This window comes from Perca flavescens, chromosome 8, assembly GCF_004354835.1.
Source record: "Perca flavescens isolate YP-PL-M2 chromosome 8, PFLA_1.0, whole genome shotgun sequence".
Taxonomy (NCBI): Eukaryota; Metazoa; Chordata; class Actinopteri; order Perciformes; family Percidae; genus Perca; species Perca flavescens.
Window position 1 is genome coordinate 8,059,120 of NC_041338.1, and position 19,632 is coordinate 8,078,751.

The following is a 19,632-nucleotide window of genomic DNA, read 5'->3' on the forward strand; positions in this document are numbered from 1 at the left end:
ACGTGATAAAAAGTATATTGTATAACTTGATAAGTTTGTATGTTATAATAATGTGAAAATATCTTGTTAAAACGTAAAAAATATCTTGTTATAACGTGAAAAACATCTTGATATTACAATAAACTTTTCACGGAATAATGTGATACTGATACGTTTTTCTTTTTCTGGAGTGGCAGCAGTACACTTCTGTAGGCCTACTTATATACTTTGTGCAAAGCACATAACGGTCAAGCTATTTTTTGACCACTGTAAAAATGTTTGTCTAGTCCACATCAATCAGGGAAGCCAAAGTGACATTATAGTCCTGTTTTCATTTTTGAATTTCACATTGCTGAACCTGAGGTTACATCGCTCAGTCTGTAGGCTACTTACCGTATGTTACCTACTGGTAAAACAAAAAATATTGTTTGTGTTGAGTGTTTTCAGTCAATTTCGACTTGTTCATCAAAGGCTGCTGTTGTTTGGTACGTTTTACACTTGGAATGAGTTTTTTATATCCATATTTTTGGGGTTTCAAATTTTGGGACCTTAATAAAATTTTGATCACCTTGATGGGTGATTTGATTTTTTAGATGGGCCTTGGAACTATAGACCTTTAAGGAATGATGCTAGATGCTTTGGAGTGATGATGAATGATGCAGGTTAATAAGACAAGTCAGATCATGGGAAAACAACATGTTTTTAATTTTTTTGTTATTATTTCGAACAGAATTTTTTTAATAAAATGTAATAATCACAATTTGTACTTAGGTTTATTCTATAAATGGCAGTGCAATGAGCACTCTTTTTTTCTAAAGAGAAAACTCAAATTCCTACAATTTGATGCTTAGATTTGTTTATTTAACGTTAATTGAGTCTTAAATTGAATTTGACAGACACACACACGCACAGAGAGAGAGAGAGAGAGAGAGAGAGAGAGAGAGAGAGAGAGAGAGAGGCGCATGACGTCAGAGGTCAGCTGACAGGTTTGTTTTGCTTGCTCGAGCTCGTCCACAACACAACAGCCAGAGGAAGGAAGCGACGACATCAAACCGTCTTTGAACTAGTGTCGCTTTTAGTTTGTATTTTAACAATAAGCTACCAGCACATGGGAACTCGAATAGTTTTATAAATCATTATTAGCTTTTATATTTTTGCTTTGATACAACCGCTACCTCCGTTTTCATCTACTGCCAACTGGTTGACTTTGACGCAATGCCTTCAGAAAAAACCTTCAAACAAAGAAGGACATTCGGTAGGTGTTATCTAAACTTTTTTTTTTTTACCATTTTACACACAACACCTCTGCTTTATGTCTTATGCTGTATGTTTGTAGCTGGCACACTCATTTTGTGTCTGAACTGTAACGTTACAAGACTGAATTTCATCGTTAATGTAGACAGGCCAGATAGTTGGTAGTTATTATCCTAGTAGCGACTATTAGCGTTTATGTTGTCCAGCTAGTTCCGTTTACAGTTTAAATGTAGCTAGGCTATAGGTTCAACACCCAGGGAGGAAAGCCCACTGGAGTTTTGTCACTGTAACGTTACAGCTAAGTAGAAAACCTAACCATATTGTTTGAAGGTCTGTGGTCGTGTCAACTTATCTAAAAGGAGAGACAGAACACAGAATGCTTATGATAAATATAGTTCTCACTCGCATACAGGTTTAAATATAGGCTATGTGCTGCAGGCCTGTCTCTCCCTGAGTGTGTGTGTGTGTTTATTTGCACCAGAGCTGTGGGAGAAAAACAAAGTGGTGTTGAAACGCTGGGCAGAGAAAAATAGAGCTGCAGGATTGGGGGATGGGACAGTTTGTAGAGGAGAAGAGACGAGTTTAAAAGAGACAACAAAATCGAATGGTGCCTAGGCCTACAAGTGCGGTGTTTAATTATTGTTTCTGTTTGAAGGGTAGGCCACAGCCTCGATGCGGATTTTAGTTTCAGTTATGCTTTCCCAGCCAGCCCACAGAGCTAAAAGATTCCTATATTGCAACAGATTAGTTTATCGTTTATCCACTTGCCTTTCTCTGACATCATATAGGCCTACTTTGTGTTGGGTGTTACTGTAATCAGATTACATTTGTCCGTAACGCAGTAATGTAACGCATCACTGTTGATAACTCAGTAATCACATCACAGGCTACTTATCAGATAAGTATCGCGTTACTTGCGTTACTGGTTCTTCAACTAGCCTATCTGCATAACGGGAGGAGAGAATAACAATTCAAACGTCTGTTTATGTGTTTGTTTGCGCCACCGTAACACTCGTCCGAGTAGACGAAACAAATATTGCAGAGCCACCGCTTAAGACGTCTTTTGAGGTGTTGGGGTATGCCCATTACTTCAAATTAGTTGCGCGAAATGACAAAAACTTGATTGTAAAGTGTAAATTGTCACCCGGTCGCAAACACCTCTCCACCGCCACGAACACAACATCCAATCTAGCCATTTGCTTAAGTCCCCCGGACCCTGAGTGACGCAGAGTCGGATGAAAAGAGCATGTTGCCGACACTTGCCAAGCAGCCAAGACTGTATTCAAAAGCAGGTAAACAAAGCAGAGATAAGTGGGCTTGTGGCAGCATACATAGTGGAGGGAATGTTGCCTATTTCGACAGTGGAATCGCCATCTTTCCGAAACGTAGTGAGCAAAATACAGACAATGAAGAGAGGACGACCGCCTGTATACTGCTTGACAAATTTTGTGCTGATGTTCACAACTTTGTTTTCAGCGCTGTGGTATTAAAGAGCATAAAGATATTGTGTATGTCCTCATTATAATAAAGGTTTGTGTTGATCTGGGCATAGGCCTACATGAGGTTTAACATTTATATTGTTATTTGGCAAGTAATTATGGTGCATCTCAGGTGATGTTATGGAGTAACCTAAAAGGTATGTAACTAGTGTACTAGTTACTTTCAGTAGTGAGTAATATAGTAAATTAAGGCATTACCTTTAAAAAAAAAAAAAAAAAAAAAAAAAAAGTAACTAGTAATGTGTAAACTTTTTTTGAGTAACTACCCCAACACTGCTACTTTGTGCTGCTTTTCATTAATTTAGTACAAAACATATGAACTTAATTATTAGATAAATTGTCCTTAGTTTGGATTTCCTTAGTGTTACGTATCTTCAACGAACAAAGATGGAACTGTTGCCTTCAGCACTGGGAATGTAATTCCCAGTATGACTAAAAGTGACCAACTTCCTGTTAAAAGTCACGTTACTGGTCAACCTTTAGACAACCAGAGCACATGAGGGCCAGGCAGCAGGCATCCCTCCTAGAACACACATTTATTGACATTACATTTTTGCCAGCACGCCCCTGCTGTAAATAGCCTACATGTAAAATTGTGACTATGGATATTAAAATCACTTGCGGTGACATAGCTAATGGTCACTAAAACCTTTTTATTGGAGAAAAACATCTACACACTGTTAATTAGCCCACCGTCATTTCTAAAGGCAACATTTTAGCCATAGTTATACATTTTTCATCTATTTTTCACTCTAGCTTTCGCAGCACTAAACAGCCTTTCCTTTAACTGTTTCCAAGTGTATTTCTTATTCATAATAGTTTGTTGAACCTGAGACCAAATGAGCTAAACCTCTGTAGTAATGTTTGGCTGCACTGAGCTTCAGAAAAGAGAGAAGGACCTGTGTTAAAATAGACCAGATAACACAACTACAGCCGTTAAAGCTCAGAAGAACCTCTATGATTAACAGTTGGGAACAAACTGTTGTTTTAGTGGTTGTGTACAGTGTGATAGTGTGGTAGTGTTCACCAGCAGTCATTATTTACCGTTGCATATCTGTATAATAGTTCATAAGATGACTCAGGAATCCACAGGGAATCTTCCAGTTGTGCGAAGCAGCAGTGACTAAATCCTTTATTATGACAGGGTGGAAATGTATAAGAAAAACCCCACAGGAGTTTAGACTAACTGCTTCCCATTTTGTGTGGTTTTTTTTTCCCCTTCTTTTATTGGATTGAAAACTGATGAGTCAAAGGCTGTTGTCGCTTACTTCAGTCAAGAGAGACAGATCAAAGCTTCCTTGTTCCTGGGCGGTGAACTCAACCTGATTGAAATGTAATCATGGAACAATCTCAATTTCCTCAAATTTAGTATGAAAATGGCATTGTCGTTAGATGTCTTGGGCATTTGTCTTCTTAGAATTTTTTTTTAGTTGCATATCACAAGACTGGATAGCATTAATTCAAAGCATCAGCTGACTGACAGCTGACAGCGCCCATTGTGCTGCCTTTGATTGGTTAGCTCTAGAAAATCAATCCTTAGTTTTAGAACTGGGACGACATGCTTTTGTCCCGATTTAATTCTTTCACGATACATGGGTGACGATTTGATTTGTATTGCGATTTGATAGTATTGCGATTTTTCTTTTCCTTCTTCAAAAAAAGGTTGAGTAATACACTTCTAGAGACAATCTGTCATGATCCATTTAGAAAAACTGTTTTATAAAAAAAAGAATGCACATCATATGTCAGTCAGTTAGTCAGACATTTATTTAATTTGTAAAGAAGTACATAATATGGATTTTCTGCATTTTTTTTGCTTTCCGTCTGTTTCGCTGGAAACGGATATGATGTAGTCACCGTCTGCGGTACTGTATGAACAGGACATATTTAGGTCAATCATTGGTAAACAAAAAAACAATTATTGATTCTGGGGAAAATAATCGTTTTTAAAAAAATCACGAATACATAAGATTTTCGATACCATGAGTGGATTTTAGGAAAGCTCATTAAGTTTTCAATGGTGCGCTGTTAAATATATATTTTCTCCCAGATGTTTCTATTCAGCTTGATATTAAGCTTTGAGAATGTTATAACATTATGAGTTTTATGCCTCCGCGATGGCGATAGCTGTGGCCGAAGGCATTCTGGGTTTGGGTTGTCCCAGTAGATTTGGCGGTCAAAGTTCACTGTGACCTCGCAAAACACTTTTGAGCCATAACTCATGAATTCCTACGGTAATTATGATACAATTTGACACAAATATCTAATTGGATAAAATTATGAAGTGATGACATTTTATACCCCAAACCCCCAACATTTTTCCGGCCACTATTCAACGCCATAACACAGGAACAGAAGGGAAGACATTTGGTCAGACATAGTGAATTGGTGACACTAATCTTGGGTGGCCACCTTAAATCTGTAGTGGTGGGATAGATCTTCTGTACCTTTTTTATTAAACTTCTTTAAGGCTTCACTGACTACATATATTATGAGTCTGGACAAACATGGATGTAAACTGCAACTTGACTGGTACTTCTAGTTTATGAAAAGGTTTCAAAGTAGATTTTCCAATTACAGCTGTAACATTCGTTGGTCTTTCTCTGTAGAATGTATATGTGACACCCCCACATAGCTGTTGAACCAGACATCCCCCACATAGCTGTTGAACCAGACATTATAATAACAAAGCCTTTGACTGCTGCTTTGTCTTTGTCCTCATTTGTGTTTTATCAGTACTAGATGCTAATCTCTTTGTCTGCCATTACATTTCCATTAACCTGAGTCTGTTTTTCTGCCTTACAGAACAGAGAGTAGAAGATGTCAGACTGATCCGAGAGCAGCACCCCAACAAGATACCAGTGAGTGCCGATGCACAATCACTTGCAATAATTAAGTGAACACCAAAGCCTATACAGTGAAATCCACTGAAGCAACATTATTCTCAAAACACGATAGGAAAAAAAACTCTTAAGGGCAGAAAGGTATGAGCATGACGTGCATAACAGCACGCAGGAAGACACAAGTAAGAACAAGGCGAACATGCGGCAACGGAAAATGTTACCACGTTTCCTGGTTGTACTCTGAACTGTTTGAAATGTCATTTGTTGGCAATCGGACACATTTCTGCAAGGGCTTTCTGCATGTGGATTTGCTGGTCATTATTCTAAGTTTATTTTATACATAATTTTTGTGATTAGGCTTTTTTTTCAGCTTACAGGAACCACAGCAGTTGTTCCTTGTTTTTCTGTTGAGAAATGGGTGTGACTGCTTCTGCTATTAAGTCAGGTGTCCGGTGGCTCCTAGCAACCACCAACAAACAAACGCACACCTCGTGTTTCACCTGCTCGTTTTATCATTTTGAGATAGAGTATCACCACAGCCTTCCATCTGCTTGCCACATGGCAGGCCTCTTCTCATCTTAAAAGTGTGTGTGTGTGGGGGGGGCGGGTCTGTCTGTCTGTCTGTGTGTGTGTTTCCTATGTACTCTCCTGGGCTTATTAACTGCCATATCATGGTAAGTGTTGACAACAGAGGCAGATGCGCTGTGTCACTGTAATGCAACTCCATCAAGACGGGTGGGGGAGCGGAAGACTGTATGACAGACAAGCCAAACAGAGGTCTATGCATTTCTTAATACTTGCTCAAATTTCAGATCAGCAATTTACGTTGTTTTCATTTACATCATTACTGTTATTTTAACATGGAATTAATAAAATGTATTACCCTGATTCCGTAAAACAGTTCTCACTATAAATATTAAACAGAAAACAAAGGACACAATACAAATTTATTTAATATTAAGTAATCAACCAACCTAGTACAGATTAACAAAAACTTTAGCGCTGGGCAATGATTGGTTTAAATGACACGGGAGTCATGTGTATCATCTCTACACTTACAAAAAAGCCTTTTAGAGTAATTCCCTAAACAGGAAGTCAGCCATATTGAATTTACTGTGCCATTTTTGGAAGTTTTTTTCTTACCATTTCAAGGGGCTCTATGTACTCCTCTAAGAGATTGAACATGATTGACTTTAAAATTGGTCGATACAATCTAAAGACCTTGGCTTGAAATTTCCATGTTACGCCATGAAACAGGAAGTGGTTTGTAACTAGACTGTACATTGTCAAATCAGCCCAAAGCTTCACATTAGATAAAAGTCCAGGCCTGGAGACATTTACATAGCCATAGCGCCACCTACTGGCAACATGAAGTTACAGTCAAGTCGCCATACTTTGATGTGTTGCTCCTAGTGGGTTGTCAACCTCATATGTGGTCAGAAGATTGTAAGTTTTGTCGCAAGGCGTCGAATTCCTATGTTCAGCCACAAAACAGGAAGTGGTTTGTAACTAGACTGCACATTGTCCAATCTGCCCCAAATTTGTTATACATAATGAGAATCCAGGCCTGAGGACATCTACATGCCATTAATAGCGCCATCGGCACCTAATGGTAACAGGCAGTCAGCTTCATGTTATAAACACCATTTCATTTACATGAAATGTGTATTGTGTGGTCTAAACTTTATATAGAGCAACATAATGCATGTTTAGTGTGTGTTGTCTAACGTTGTGGCGGCCATTTTGTGCATTTCGCCATTAAATAGGAAGTTGTTGTAACTCGGATGGACATTGTCCAATCTGCTCCAAACTTTGGTTTTGTAGAGAGTTGCTTTTTTGTTGTACCCTGCTGGTCAATGTTAAAAACTACAAACGTTTTATTTTATTTATTTTAGATTTAAGAGTAACCTACACTTTTCGTATGTTTAGAGATGCACCGATTACAACTTTCTAGGCCGATTCCGATTTTCATTGCGTTAGGCCAGCCAAGGCAGCACGGTGGCCCAGTGGTTAGTGCTGTGGCCTCACAGCAAGAAGGTTCTGGGTTCAAATCCAGGCCTTTCTGTGTGGAGTTTGCATGTTCTCCCTGTGTCTGCGTGGGTTTTCTCCGGGTTCTCCGGTTTCCCCCACCACTAAAAATATGTTCCCCTCCCCCTCCCTAACTAGCTGATGTGTGGTGAGCGTTCTGGCGTCGTAAGGCGTTGTATGGCTGCCGTGCATCACCCAGGTGGGTGCTACACATTAGTGGTGTTAGAGAGCAGTCCCCACCCCCATCCCCCCAAATGCGCTTTGAGTGTCTATGATAAAGCGCTATATAAATGTAATAAAATAAATAAATACCAATTTTAGCCGATTCCGATTTCATTTTTTCTAACCACTTTACAGCACACACAAATATTTCTTTTCTAATTTTGCACAGAACATAGAACAATTTTTGAACAGATAATGGATCATTATAAAATAGAACTATATAAATTACTCCTGATGTGGGAAATTCACAATGTTGGAACCATTTCCTTCTTTTCACATCCAGTATCCAAAAATAAATAATTAGGTTTTGGTGTTGTCCCTCCTACTTTTTCCTTGCAGGTGTTGCATATTGCAAACTTGTTATTTTCACCACACACGCTGAAGAATTTCCAAACAGCTGACATGTTGCAGGTTAATTCACGAGGTTCCCTACATGTGCGAGAATAGCACGGACACGCTCTTCACACCGCGAGCGGATACGCACGACACACGGCGGAAAAGTTGAGAGAAAGGAAGAGACTGTGCTGTCGCGTCCGTGTGTGTGTGCGTCCTTGAGAACTGTAACTCGTATAACTTATGTTGTCAGTTAATTGTAGCATTGACCGGCATGAAATCGGCATATGTCAGACTGACCTACCGGTCATGGCCGAGCACGTGAAAACCGGCCAATTCCGGTCACCGGCCGTTCTATTGGTGCATCTCTACCTATGTTCCCACATAATCAAGACAAGTCTTGATTGAAAGTCCCATGGCAAGAAAATTTCACTTTATGAGGTTTTTTAACATTAATATGCGTTCCCCCAGCCTGCCTATGGTCCCCCAGTGGCTAGAAATGGCGATAGGTGTAAACCGAGCCCTGGGTATCCTGCTCTGCCTTTGAGAAAATGAAAGCTCAGATGGGCCGATCTGGAATCTTGCTCCTTATGAGGTCATAAGGAGCAACGTTACCTCCCCTTTCTCTGCTTTGCCCGCCCAGAGAATTTGGCCCACCCATGAGAGAGAGACATCATGGCTTTCAAACGAGCAAAGTGGCAGTTGGTCAAGGCTGACGCCGTAGCGAGTAGTATGAAATGGCGAAAATCCGCGTAGGGAAGTTGGTCAGGGTGGAGGATGGGTAAAACATCAGGACTATCACCCAGGAGAGCGGGGATGGAGTCCCGCGTGTGATGTTTCCTTTCCACGTTTGTTCTTTTCCTAAACCCAACCCCGTTCTTCTTTTCCTAATCCCAAACGTTTCTTCTTTGCAACCTTTTCTTCTTTTCATAAACCCAACCGTAGCGTCATAACACGCCATGTGGCTACACTGACGTAGACTGCCGTCCACTGTATACAGCGTAGACATACACGCGGATAGCTCAAAATGCGTACAGACAACACGCCACATGGCTTTAGGAAAGTGGCGTGTATGTTTACGCAAAGTCATGATGTCATGTTGTCAATTGAGCTTTCAATAAATGCTCCTGTGTAATTCATTTAGGTCTCCTGAACCTTCTTCGCGTTTTTTTCCTTAAAGGTGCAATATGTAATATTGTGTGTAATACTGGCAGCTAACGGTTAAAATAGTTACTGCACTACCAATTCAAAAACTGGAGAGTCGTCTCCCCCGCCCCCTCCTGCCCAGACTCGAAGTTCACGTGGGTTGCCAGGCTGAGACCGCAGCATTCACAACAATGTAGCTGGACGCTTTTCTCACATAGCCAGACATTACTCCACAGCACAGCGGAGTAGCTAACGTTAGATGCTAGTCTCACATAGCCAGACATTACTCCACAGCACAGCCGAGTAGCTAACGTTAGATGCTGGCTATATTGACAGTCATAAAAGCCCGTGCTCACGTGGAGCTCTGTAACCAACTAACAGACACACTTTTTCGGCTTAAAATTACAGTATGAACCGCTAAAAACACAACAACCTCACTGTTCTCTCCACACGCCAGTCAGGCACACTTCCTCGGCTTAGAATTACAATACGAAACGCTAAAAATACCACTACCTTGCCGACGGAACACACTTCATTGGCTTAGAATTACGGCAACAATCGCTAAACACACTGCAAACTCATAGTCCCCTCTTTCCGATTTACAGCCCCCCTCTCGTGGCTTAAAATAACTCACCGTTGTCGGCTCCAGCCGCTGAAGAGGCTACACGCTGTAAACAGCCATGGGCTGCATGCCTGGTCCTCCCGGTAACGTTAACAGTTAGCAGGGTTAGCATAACGGCGTTAGCCAGGACCAGTCGGGATCACTTTACTGGCTATGTCTCAATTGTTTTTGCGAGTAATCAACTCGGTTACTCTAGCTATATAATTCAATGTGAGTACACAAATGTTGAAATGACAAAAAATGCCCGTCCCTAGTAGCTGTGATAAATTAGCGTGGAGCTAATGCTTACCGGTTCAGGAGGAAATAAGCCAACTCTGCGTCCTTTTGGGCTCTTAGCTGTCTCCATCTTTCAAATACATCTCCAATATTTACCAGGGGGTTGTTACGTCTCTGGTCACGCAACTGTTAGAAACATGCTGTATTCTTTTTTTTATGTCATGTAGAATCTATCTCCGTTGATCCTGTTGGTTTGTTTGCTGCTTTCATGGCTGTACTAACGTTACAGCTGTAGCGCGCTGGGTTTACGTTTCTACAGGTATATCTGGCAACCCGGCCTGCCTGTCAAACTGGGCCGTTGATAACAACACACAGATCAAAACAAACATAAATTCCGTCACGGAATGTAAATTTCAAAAAGAAAAATACTGAAATTAGCATTGTTGTCAGAAAAGATAGTATTTCAGTTTAACATGTTTCCTTAATATCTGATGAGGCATTGGTGTCATTTTTGGATTTATTACAGTACAAATATTACATATTGGACCTTTAACTGTGTTTTTTCCTGTCTGTGTAGTGACGGTGCTGTTCTTAAAGACTTGTTTAAAACAGATCTTCCAACTGTCAGGGTATAAGGTGAAAAAAAAAAAAAACTTTCTGCCTTTATAGAATTCTACCAGAATAGAAGGTAGAAGTTATTGATTAATTGTGTGTATGTCTTCTGTAGGTGATCATTGAGAGGTATAAAGGAGAAAAACAACTTCCCATCCTGGACAAGACCAAGTTCCTGGTGCCAGACCACGTCAACATGAGTGAACTCATCAAGATTATCAGGTAGACCAGAAGTCCTCTCCTCTCCTCCTCTTTTCTCATCTCCTCTCAAATTTAAATTTAGAAAACTGTCATGACAGAAAATCCTCTCCGACGTGGCCTCAAAAACAAACTTAAAGTATACATACATACACAGGATAGCAATGAAAACAAAAAGTATATCACAGCTTGTACAGTGAGTATCTTGTACACTGCAAGTATTGCAAGTAATACAATTTGAATGTCTGTATATTAAGCACTTGCAGAACCATACAGTTGTCCAACCGCAAAAGGCCAAAGAACAGAGAAAACAAAATGGAAAGCACATGGCAGTACTCTAAAAATACTGTGAAACCGCAGAAATCAAAGTGAATGAAAGATTTATTCTCCCTCAGTAGAGGTGTCACGATACCAAAAATTCAGTAGTCGGTGCCAATACCCGTAAAATAACACGATTCTCAATGCCAAGGATTTTCTAAGATTCTATGTACTTGAACTTGAAACATGAACTTTTTTATTAAATTATTTGCAAAATGTCATGACAAAACATGTGCAATAGAGCATAGAACAACACAATAAAGTGCAATTAATGGTCATAATGCAACAACTGGTGTCCCCAGACACATTCCAGACATCTTTTCAAAAGGTTCTGTGCAAAAACAACCGTTGCGTGACTAAGAGACGCAGCACCAATGCTGCTAACACTAACATCGGCGCTTGAAAAAAAAAGGGGCATTGTCGTTGTTTTGGCATTTTAGAACCGAAAGGTATCGCAAGTATCGGTTCTCGTGACATCACTATCCCTCAGCATCAACATGCTGCATGAACTGGCTTATATAATCTACAATTAGTTTGATCACCTCAGTAGTAGAGCCCGACCGATATGGATTTTTGGGGGCCGATGCCAATATTAACTCGAAAAGAGCCGATTTATAAGCCGATATTTTGATTTTGAAAATAAACTGGATATTAGACCCATTTCCTATAAACTGCACTTACACAACATTCAATAGCAAAATATCTGCCTGTTCTATGTATGTGGGCTGTATAAACCATTTACCAGAAGGGATTATGTTAAAAAAGAGCCTTAGATTACAGTCTCAATGACTAAACAATTGCACATCAAAAGTATATATTTTTAATTGATCAAAAAACAGTCTGGTTTTAATCATTTAACACTTTTAATAACTTCCAGTTGAAGCTGGTTTTAACAGTCTGTGTACTGTAAATAAATTATAATACTAAAGTTGAAGTAAAAGAGCTATACCAAACCAATTCAATATTCCACAAAACCATGTCAATGAATTGAAAATAAAATTAAAATAAGTTAAATGTATAGCTACATATAAATAAATATAAAATAAATAAATAATACCAAAATATAATTAAAACAATGTAGAATGTTCTCAATATATACAACACACAGGCAAGAGGTTTTCCTCCTTCACTTCTTTTTACAAATTATACTTTTAGACTTTTACTCTGTCTTGCTCTGAACTTTAATATTTGAACGGTGTTTTGAAAAATGTCTTGAACAGGGTGCTCCTTAGTACTGCCAGTTGAGAAGTGGCAGGTTGTAGTACAGGAAGCACAACATCTCTGCCTTGGAACCTGTTAGAGAGCTCCTCCTATCTTGATAGATGGCCCCCACAGTGCTGAAAAAAAAAAAAAAAGCTTGTTCAGCTCACATTTATTTACATGTCCCCTCTGGTTTAATCATTTCTGACGCACCTACTGTAGTTACTGTAACTACACTATATTTGCTCTCACAGACACATTCACAACGGACCCGTATATCTTCTCCTCTTCTCTTTGTGCAGTCTGAATCAAAACATGGTCATGCGCTGGCGAACCTAAAGTTAGCTTACTGTTACCGGCTTTCAGCTCAGAGAAGATTACGGAATCAATTCGAAGTTGAATGGTTAACGTTAGTGTCATGAACACACCGCTGTCAATTTTGAGAAGAACCACCTTCAAACTAGTTAATAGCAAGCATTTAAGGGGCCTGCTAAAAAGGAAGCTATGTTAGCGTTAGAATAACGTAACAGTTGTTTTTTTTTCGAGGCACGCTGTACATAACTTCTAGTCATGGACTACACGCACCCCCCTGCCACAGTTACGCGGTCATTATGTGGGAAACACTGCACATATATTTAGAATAAGTTAAACGCTAACGTTATAGTTTGACCTCTTTTTAACGTTCGCGCTCTTCCACTGATAAACATGGTATTAGTTAGCTTTGTGGCTAATCTAATATAGCAATGCATTAGCGGCTGTAAGTGATGTTACAGAATATTTAGAAGTGATAATGATAGGACCGTTAGCTAGAACTACCAAACCGTTTTTATATACAGTGTATGAACTAAATCTACAATCATTTCACATGATGAACGACAGACTCACCGTCAACAGTACATCTCCATGCCAGGTGTAATGCTCTGCCACTGGCTTGGCTGATAGATTTCTTCTGTAGTGGATTTCTGGCGCTGTTGTCAACTGGGGAGTTGCAGACCTCCCTCTGGTGGGCAAACTATGCAACACTCATAACATGAGTGAAGCATGAGACTCTGTTTCTCATGTTTCATCGGCCGTTATAAACGCCGATGCCGATTTAAATGCAATTAGCTCATATCGGCCGATAATATCGGGCGGCCGATATATCGGTCGGGCTCTACTCAGTAGATACTGGTGTGGTGACTGGGTTAGCTCAGTTGGTAGAGCGGGCGCACATACTGTATGTAGAGGTTTATTCCTCGACGCAGAATGCCCAGGTTTCGGGTCCGACCTGTGACCGTTTCCTGCATGTCTCCCCACCCCTTCCCCATCTCCCTTTTCATATCTCAGCTGTCCTATCCATTAAAAGTAGAAATGCCCCAAAAAAATCTTTAAAAAAGAAATGTGTGTACAATTTTGAGTCATTGTGTGTAAACAATGACAGCGGTGTTGTAGTTGTGTTTAACTTTTGCTGCCTGTGTTTTACCATTTTGCAACACCAGTGCATCACAGTGTGAAATGTGTTTTTTAGCAAGTGAGAAGAACGATTGATTCGACAAATGGGTTCAGGCCACTGAGCATTTGGTTCAGAGAATGGGGTTTAGTGTTTCAGCAATTCAAAATAAAAAACTGTAAAATGTCCTTCCTCACATCAAAAATCCTTGTCTGGCCACCAGGAGGCGCCTCCAGCTGAACTCCAACCAGGCTTTCTTCCTGCTGGCTAATGGCCACAGCATGGTCTCTGTGTCGGCCGCCATCTCCGAGGTCTATGAGCGGGAGCGGGACCAGGATGGCTTCCTCTACATGGTCTACGCCTCCCAGGAGACCTTTGGCACAGCCGCAACCGACCAGTGAACAGCCTTCCCTTCTTCTTCCACCTGGCAAGCGATTGGACAATTGTAGTTTTTAGTCCACACCACGTTTCTTGCCGCACACCTTTTTAGTCTCGACTGTAAGAACTAAAACACAAACCGCTAAATCTAAACACAGTGTACGATAATATCCCGGCTCGGATTGGTTCAGGTTATGGTCTCTGTATTTTGACTGCATTGAGTGAATAGACTGTTTGGGTACCACCACTCTCACCCAGTAGCATAACGCCACAAGGGTTTAACCAAAACAGCAGAGTTTAAGTAGAGAAATCCCCAAATCGGACTATGACTCAGGCCAATAGGTTTTAACTGTGTCTCTGCTTCTTTATTGTGCTTTCTGGTGAATCATGTCCACCGCCATGGCAACGTACCAACTGTTGACGGTAGTTAGTTACAGCGTTGTGTGTCTCCTCGGCTGTATTTATGTTCATGTATGTGTACATTTCAGGTAGGGATATTACATAAAAGTAAATATACATTAGCCAATGAACAAAGCCAACCTTCATTTTAAGGGTTTTTGGAGACAGAGAAATTTAGGATGTTTTTTTTTTTTTTTTTTTTTTTTAAAGAAGTATTTTATTGCAGTTAAAAAGGTGAAACTTGGGGATTTGTAGTCTGGATTAGAGTACTTTTGCCAGAGAAAAATGCTAAATGAAGTAGAGAAGATCCTCGTGAATTTAATGCATCTCTGCTGTGTGTCTCATCACATTCCCTCAATGGTCCTTCTTTGGTGTTTTTAACCTTTCCTGCATTGTATCCTTAAGCATCTTCACTGTAACGAAAAATACGTTGGGGAACTGCTTTTGCTATTGAAATGGATGATTGTAGTTTGCAAAAAAAAAAAAAAAAAAAAAAAAAAGCCTTGCTGTACAGATATTATTGACTTTACAGATTTGAATATGAAATGGGGTTCCGTTGAGAGTGTAACCAAGTTGACTTTGGACACACTACAAGGAGCATGGTCTGATTGCATGTGTGAATGGAGGATGATGGTGTTTCTGTAAATGCCGATTGGAGGAGAGGGGTTGCCATTTTCTTTTATTTTTTTATCTCCTTTGTCACAAGTTTGTATTAAAGTGATCAAGGAATGAAGGAAGGTTAAAAAAAAAAAAAAAAAAAAAAGAGTGAAACACAGGCAGGTTGATGAGCATTATTTCTGACTGTCCTGCCTTTGACCTATAGGCTGATTTCCCAGAGCTGTCACTGTTGTTCAGTTTCAGTTCACTGAAATTCAACAAGCACTTTCGCTTTGGGGAACGTACATTTGCCCAGAGGAGTTTTAAGGGCTGCACTCTGAAAGCAAAAGAAACATTTGAGTATCCTGTCTATAAATGGTCCTTCACTGGCCGTGCTTCTCCTCCTCCTCACCTTAACAGACTGAGGCTTAGCTGCTTTTATATCGCAGTATTTTATCTTTTTGGTTCTTTTTATTTTATGTGATTTTCATTTCTGTTGTACGACATGTCTTTACTCTACTCTGTCTACAGTATGTGAAGTACAAAGGTGACTTTTTTTTTTTTTCTGACTAGTGAAAGACACTGTGTGTTTGTTACAGAGGGGGTGGAGCATTTGTTTCAATGGTATTTTCTGCCTGCTCCTCTGTTTCTCACACACTTATCCTCACACAGCAATATCACACAGCCTATTATGTATTTATGTTGGTATTTTGTAAACAATAAAAGGAGAAAAAAAAATCAATTGTGGGGTTCTTTTTTCTTTTTCCTTTTTTGCTCATTGTGTAAATATTTGCATGCAAAATATTGCAGCCATCTGCCTTAACTTTTCAAACATAAATGTTTCATATTTTATTATAATCTGGCATCATCATAATACCTTGGGGGGAATAATCAGTCAGGGGGGGCCCGGGAGATTTTATCAGAATACAGTAAAGTGCTTTACAATGTAAATAAAAAAACAGGACCTCATCACCTCCTCAACTGGAAAATATGGCTGTGGGTAAGTACTTACTGACGCTGTACCTCAAAACCAAAAATGTAAGTACTGTACAGTATGTAATGTTCCTCTTTCTTTGCTGAAGTCAGTTACTAGCCAACATTGCTCACTGGACACAGGGGCAGTCACTGACTTGTGGAAGCAGTCTCTAATTGTACTTGTGCCCAAAAATAATAGGCCTAAAGAGATGAATGACCTGCGACCTGTTGCCCTAACCTCAGTACCTATGAAGTGCTTTGAGAAGATAGTGTTAAAACATTTCCTCGCTGAAGTCACACCATTCTTGGATCCTTATCAGTTTGCATACCAGCCAGAGCGGGGGGGGGCGGTTGAGGACGCAATGCTGACAATGACCAACAGTTATATGAACATCTTGAACAACCCAACAGCTTGGTGAAGTTTGTGTTTGTTGATTTTTAGCAGTGCTTTTAACACTATTCAGCCCAGCCATCTGCTGGTGGGCAAGCTGATGGATCTCGGGGTTAATCCAAGGCTTATTTTGTGGATTAATGATTTTATTTTGAAGCAAATCCAGCGGGTTAGATTTAACACAGCTGTTTCCTTCCATAAATCTATAATTACAGGGGCCCCTGTGTTTTGTCTCCAATATTGTACACGCTGTATATACGAACGAGTGTCGAGCTTCAGTCTCCACTCGTACCTTTTTCGAGTATGCAGATGACCCCTGCCTTGGTGGGGCTAAAAGTCTGACAAATCACCCCTGAGTGGTTTTGAAGAAGAGGTAGAGAACTTTATTCAGTGGTGTTCTGACAATTCTTAAGGTCAATGTAACTAAAACAAAGGAAATGGTCATAGATTTTAGATGTAGTAAAGGAGAAATCCCAACCCATCAAACGAGTAAATACATACAGATACTTAGGGATAGAGATTGATGACCTGCTGAGGTTTGATGTATGTGCTACTGAAAAAACTGAAACACTGCAACAGCGAATGTTCTTTTTACGTATCCTGTCTGATTTGCGTGTTTGGAAGCAAAGCGCAGCCTAGACCAGAATATGTTGCAGCACATGGTCAGTATGGCAAGTAGGGCCTTCCAGGCAGCGCAGCCTGGAAGGCCCAGTTGGGGTCAAAAAACACCGATAAACCATTGGGTGTGACCAGATGTCAGCTGCTCGGCTGATTGTGAGTAAGGCGGAGCAGATTCTAGGTGACGCTGCTCACCCTCTGCACAATAGGTTCCAACTAAGCTACCGGGGCAATGGTAGGATTCGGCAAAGGAAAATAAGAACAGCCAGGTTAAGGGTAGAAGGGTAGATGTCGATTGTAAACATTCAGGATGAGTGCGAGACGAAGTTGACAAGATGGGATGTTTATTGTTAACCCCAATTAAGGCCACAGAGGCAAGAATAGTATAGAAATTAACAAAATTAAGGAATCAGAAAAATATATACTTTCAAGAAAATAAAAGTAAATTGACTTTAAATTGAGTCAATTTACTTAAATATTTTGTTCCTTTCAGCAATTAGACTGTTGAATGACACGGAAAAAACAAAAACATAGGATCTGATTCTATTTTTTTCTTGTGTGTGTAGTGTGGTGTGTGTGTGGGGGGGCAATAGTGGATTAAAATAAATATTTATATTTGTATCTGTTTTTCTAAATTTTTATGTATGTGCACCTTGACCATCCAAATTTCTCTTTTTTGGGATAATAAAGTTGACCTTGACCATGTTTGTTTATGTATGCACAAAGAAAGGCAAATTCCTTATAAGTACTTATTTGGCAATTAACCTGATTCCGATTTACTGTCACAGAGGAGTGAAGAAACTAATAAATATTCAAATTAAACAAGCTGTGTTTTAAGTGTTAAATTTTGGTGTTTGGTGTTTTTTGCCCCCAACGGCGCCTTCCAGGCAGTGCGGCAATGGTTATGTTTAGGGTTAAGGTTAGGGTTAGCTGCCTGGAAGGCAAAAAACACCATCGAGCTTAAATATTTTTCATAAAAAATGAATCAAACCAAGGAATCCATTATCAGAGTAGTTGGTGATCCATTTAATAGTTGATAACTAATAGATTAATCTTTGCAGCTCTACAAAAGACCACAGACCAACTTTGCAAAGCTACCGTTGCACAAATGCCACTGGATGTTGACTTGAATGTTACGTGCCATGTCCTCTAGCTTCCGTGCATTGACTTGTCGGATCTTAACAGGTTTAGAACGAAGCTCCAGTAGGTACACTTCTATTGACCCTAATTAGACTGCTTGACAGATTCACTATTCTCTGGGCGGGATGTTTTTCTGAACTTGGTCTCCTTTGGATCTGTCCTTGACCAAACTTGACTGGGTTTGGTGCTGGAGTTAAAGGAGCTATGCTACTTTTATGCCCAGGGGAGGGTGGGTAGTGTAAAAATGTTGCTTAAGGCCCCAAAATGTTCAGAAACGGCCCTGGGTTCGGCAGGTTAATTTCAGACGTGTGCATCACTTTTTAGTGTCCACTAGAAACAGTTTCTGTTTTTGTGTGGTGCTACTTGCTGCTATTACTTACTGTCGAATTGGCCAAAAGACGTTCTCTTAATTTTGTTTTGTCTATTTGTGTGAGTTTTCTTAATTTGCAGTGCGCTTGAGCCCTCAGGGCCACCGTAGTCATACCAGAAAGGAGAACATTGACAGTGAGAATAAACTGTTGGCTGAAAAGGACATTTGACGCAATTGGGTTAGTGTATGTACAGTAAGTCACACAATTCCGGTCACACCAACTGTTGATTGTCTGGATTATTAAGCAATGTTAAAAGGAAATCTCTCTTTTTTTTTTTTTTTTTTTTTTTTTTACTTTTGATACATGAGTAAAATGCTCAATCTCTGAAGCACTTTGTATTTATAGTTGGAGGTGTGCAGATTCCTGTAATAACAATAATAATTCATTCTTCTTCAATTGGCTGACCTGTATGTTACTTTCTTCTGCACACTAAATGTTCCATTTTTGTGGCTTTTACGTGCATTCCTTATGTCTGGGTAAAAAAAACAAATGTTGACTGCTTTTTAGCTTCTTGACTGGTACCAAAATAATGAAAGGCAGATTAACAGTTATTTTCTGCAACACTAACGACGTGTTTGTATTTTCTTTTTTAGCATTCTGAAACATTTAATCACACAGTACATGCGTAAAAATCATTTTCTATGGATGAGAATGGTGTTTTTTATCCAGGACAAAACGAGACCTGTAATCTCATTGCTGCTCCGCAAGTCCTCCAGTCCACTGGGAAAGTTTTAAGATTTCGATCTGACTATTTAAACAGATTTATTATGAACTAGTATTGGATTTATATTCAAGCTGATAGTGGAATTATCTAATGACAAGAGTAGACCTGTACCAAACATACTCAGAGAAGTGGTCGGGGAT

At 39.8% G+C, this 19,632-nt stretch overlaps 1 protein-coding gene across 1 annotated transcript; it reads left to right on the plus strand.

Moving 5' to 3' along the window:
* The first annotated feature begins 980 nt into the window (after positions 1–980).
* map1lc3b (microtubule-associated protein 1 light chain 3 beta) lies at positions 981–16,015 on the plus strand. The gene is made up of 4 exons (XM_028585631.1): positions 981–1,234; positions 5,538–5,593; positions 10,870–10,976; positions 14,123–16,015. The coding sequence occupies exons 1-4, from the start codon at positions 1,195–1,197 to the stop codon at positions 14,298–14,300; spliced, it is 381 nt and encodes a 126-aa protein (XP_028441432.1). The 5' UTR covers positions 981–1,194; the 3' UTR covers positions 14,301–16,015.
* Positions 16,016–19,632: the final 3,617 nt, after the last annotated feature.

Bases quoted from the DNA above. Each gene is read 5' to 3' on its own strand.
- map1lc3b (XM_028585631.1), top strand. From the start codon at position 1,195: ATGCCTTCAGAAAAAACCTTCAAACAAAGAAGGACATTCG. The intron at 1,235-5,537 runs GTAGGTGTTATC...TCTGCCTTACAG, and splicing joins CAAACAAAGAAGGACATTCG to AACAGAGAGTAGAAGATGTC. The intron at 10,977-14,122 runs GTAGACCAGAAG...TCTGGCCACCAG, and splicing joins GAACTCATCAAGATTATCAG to GAGGCGCCTCCAGCTGAACT.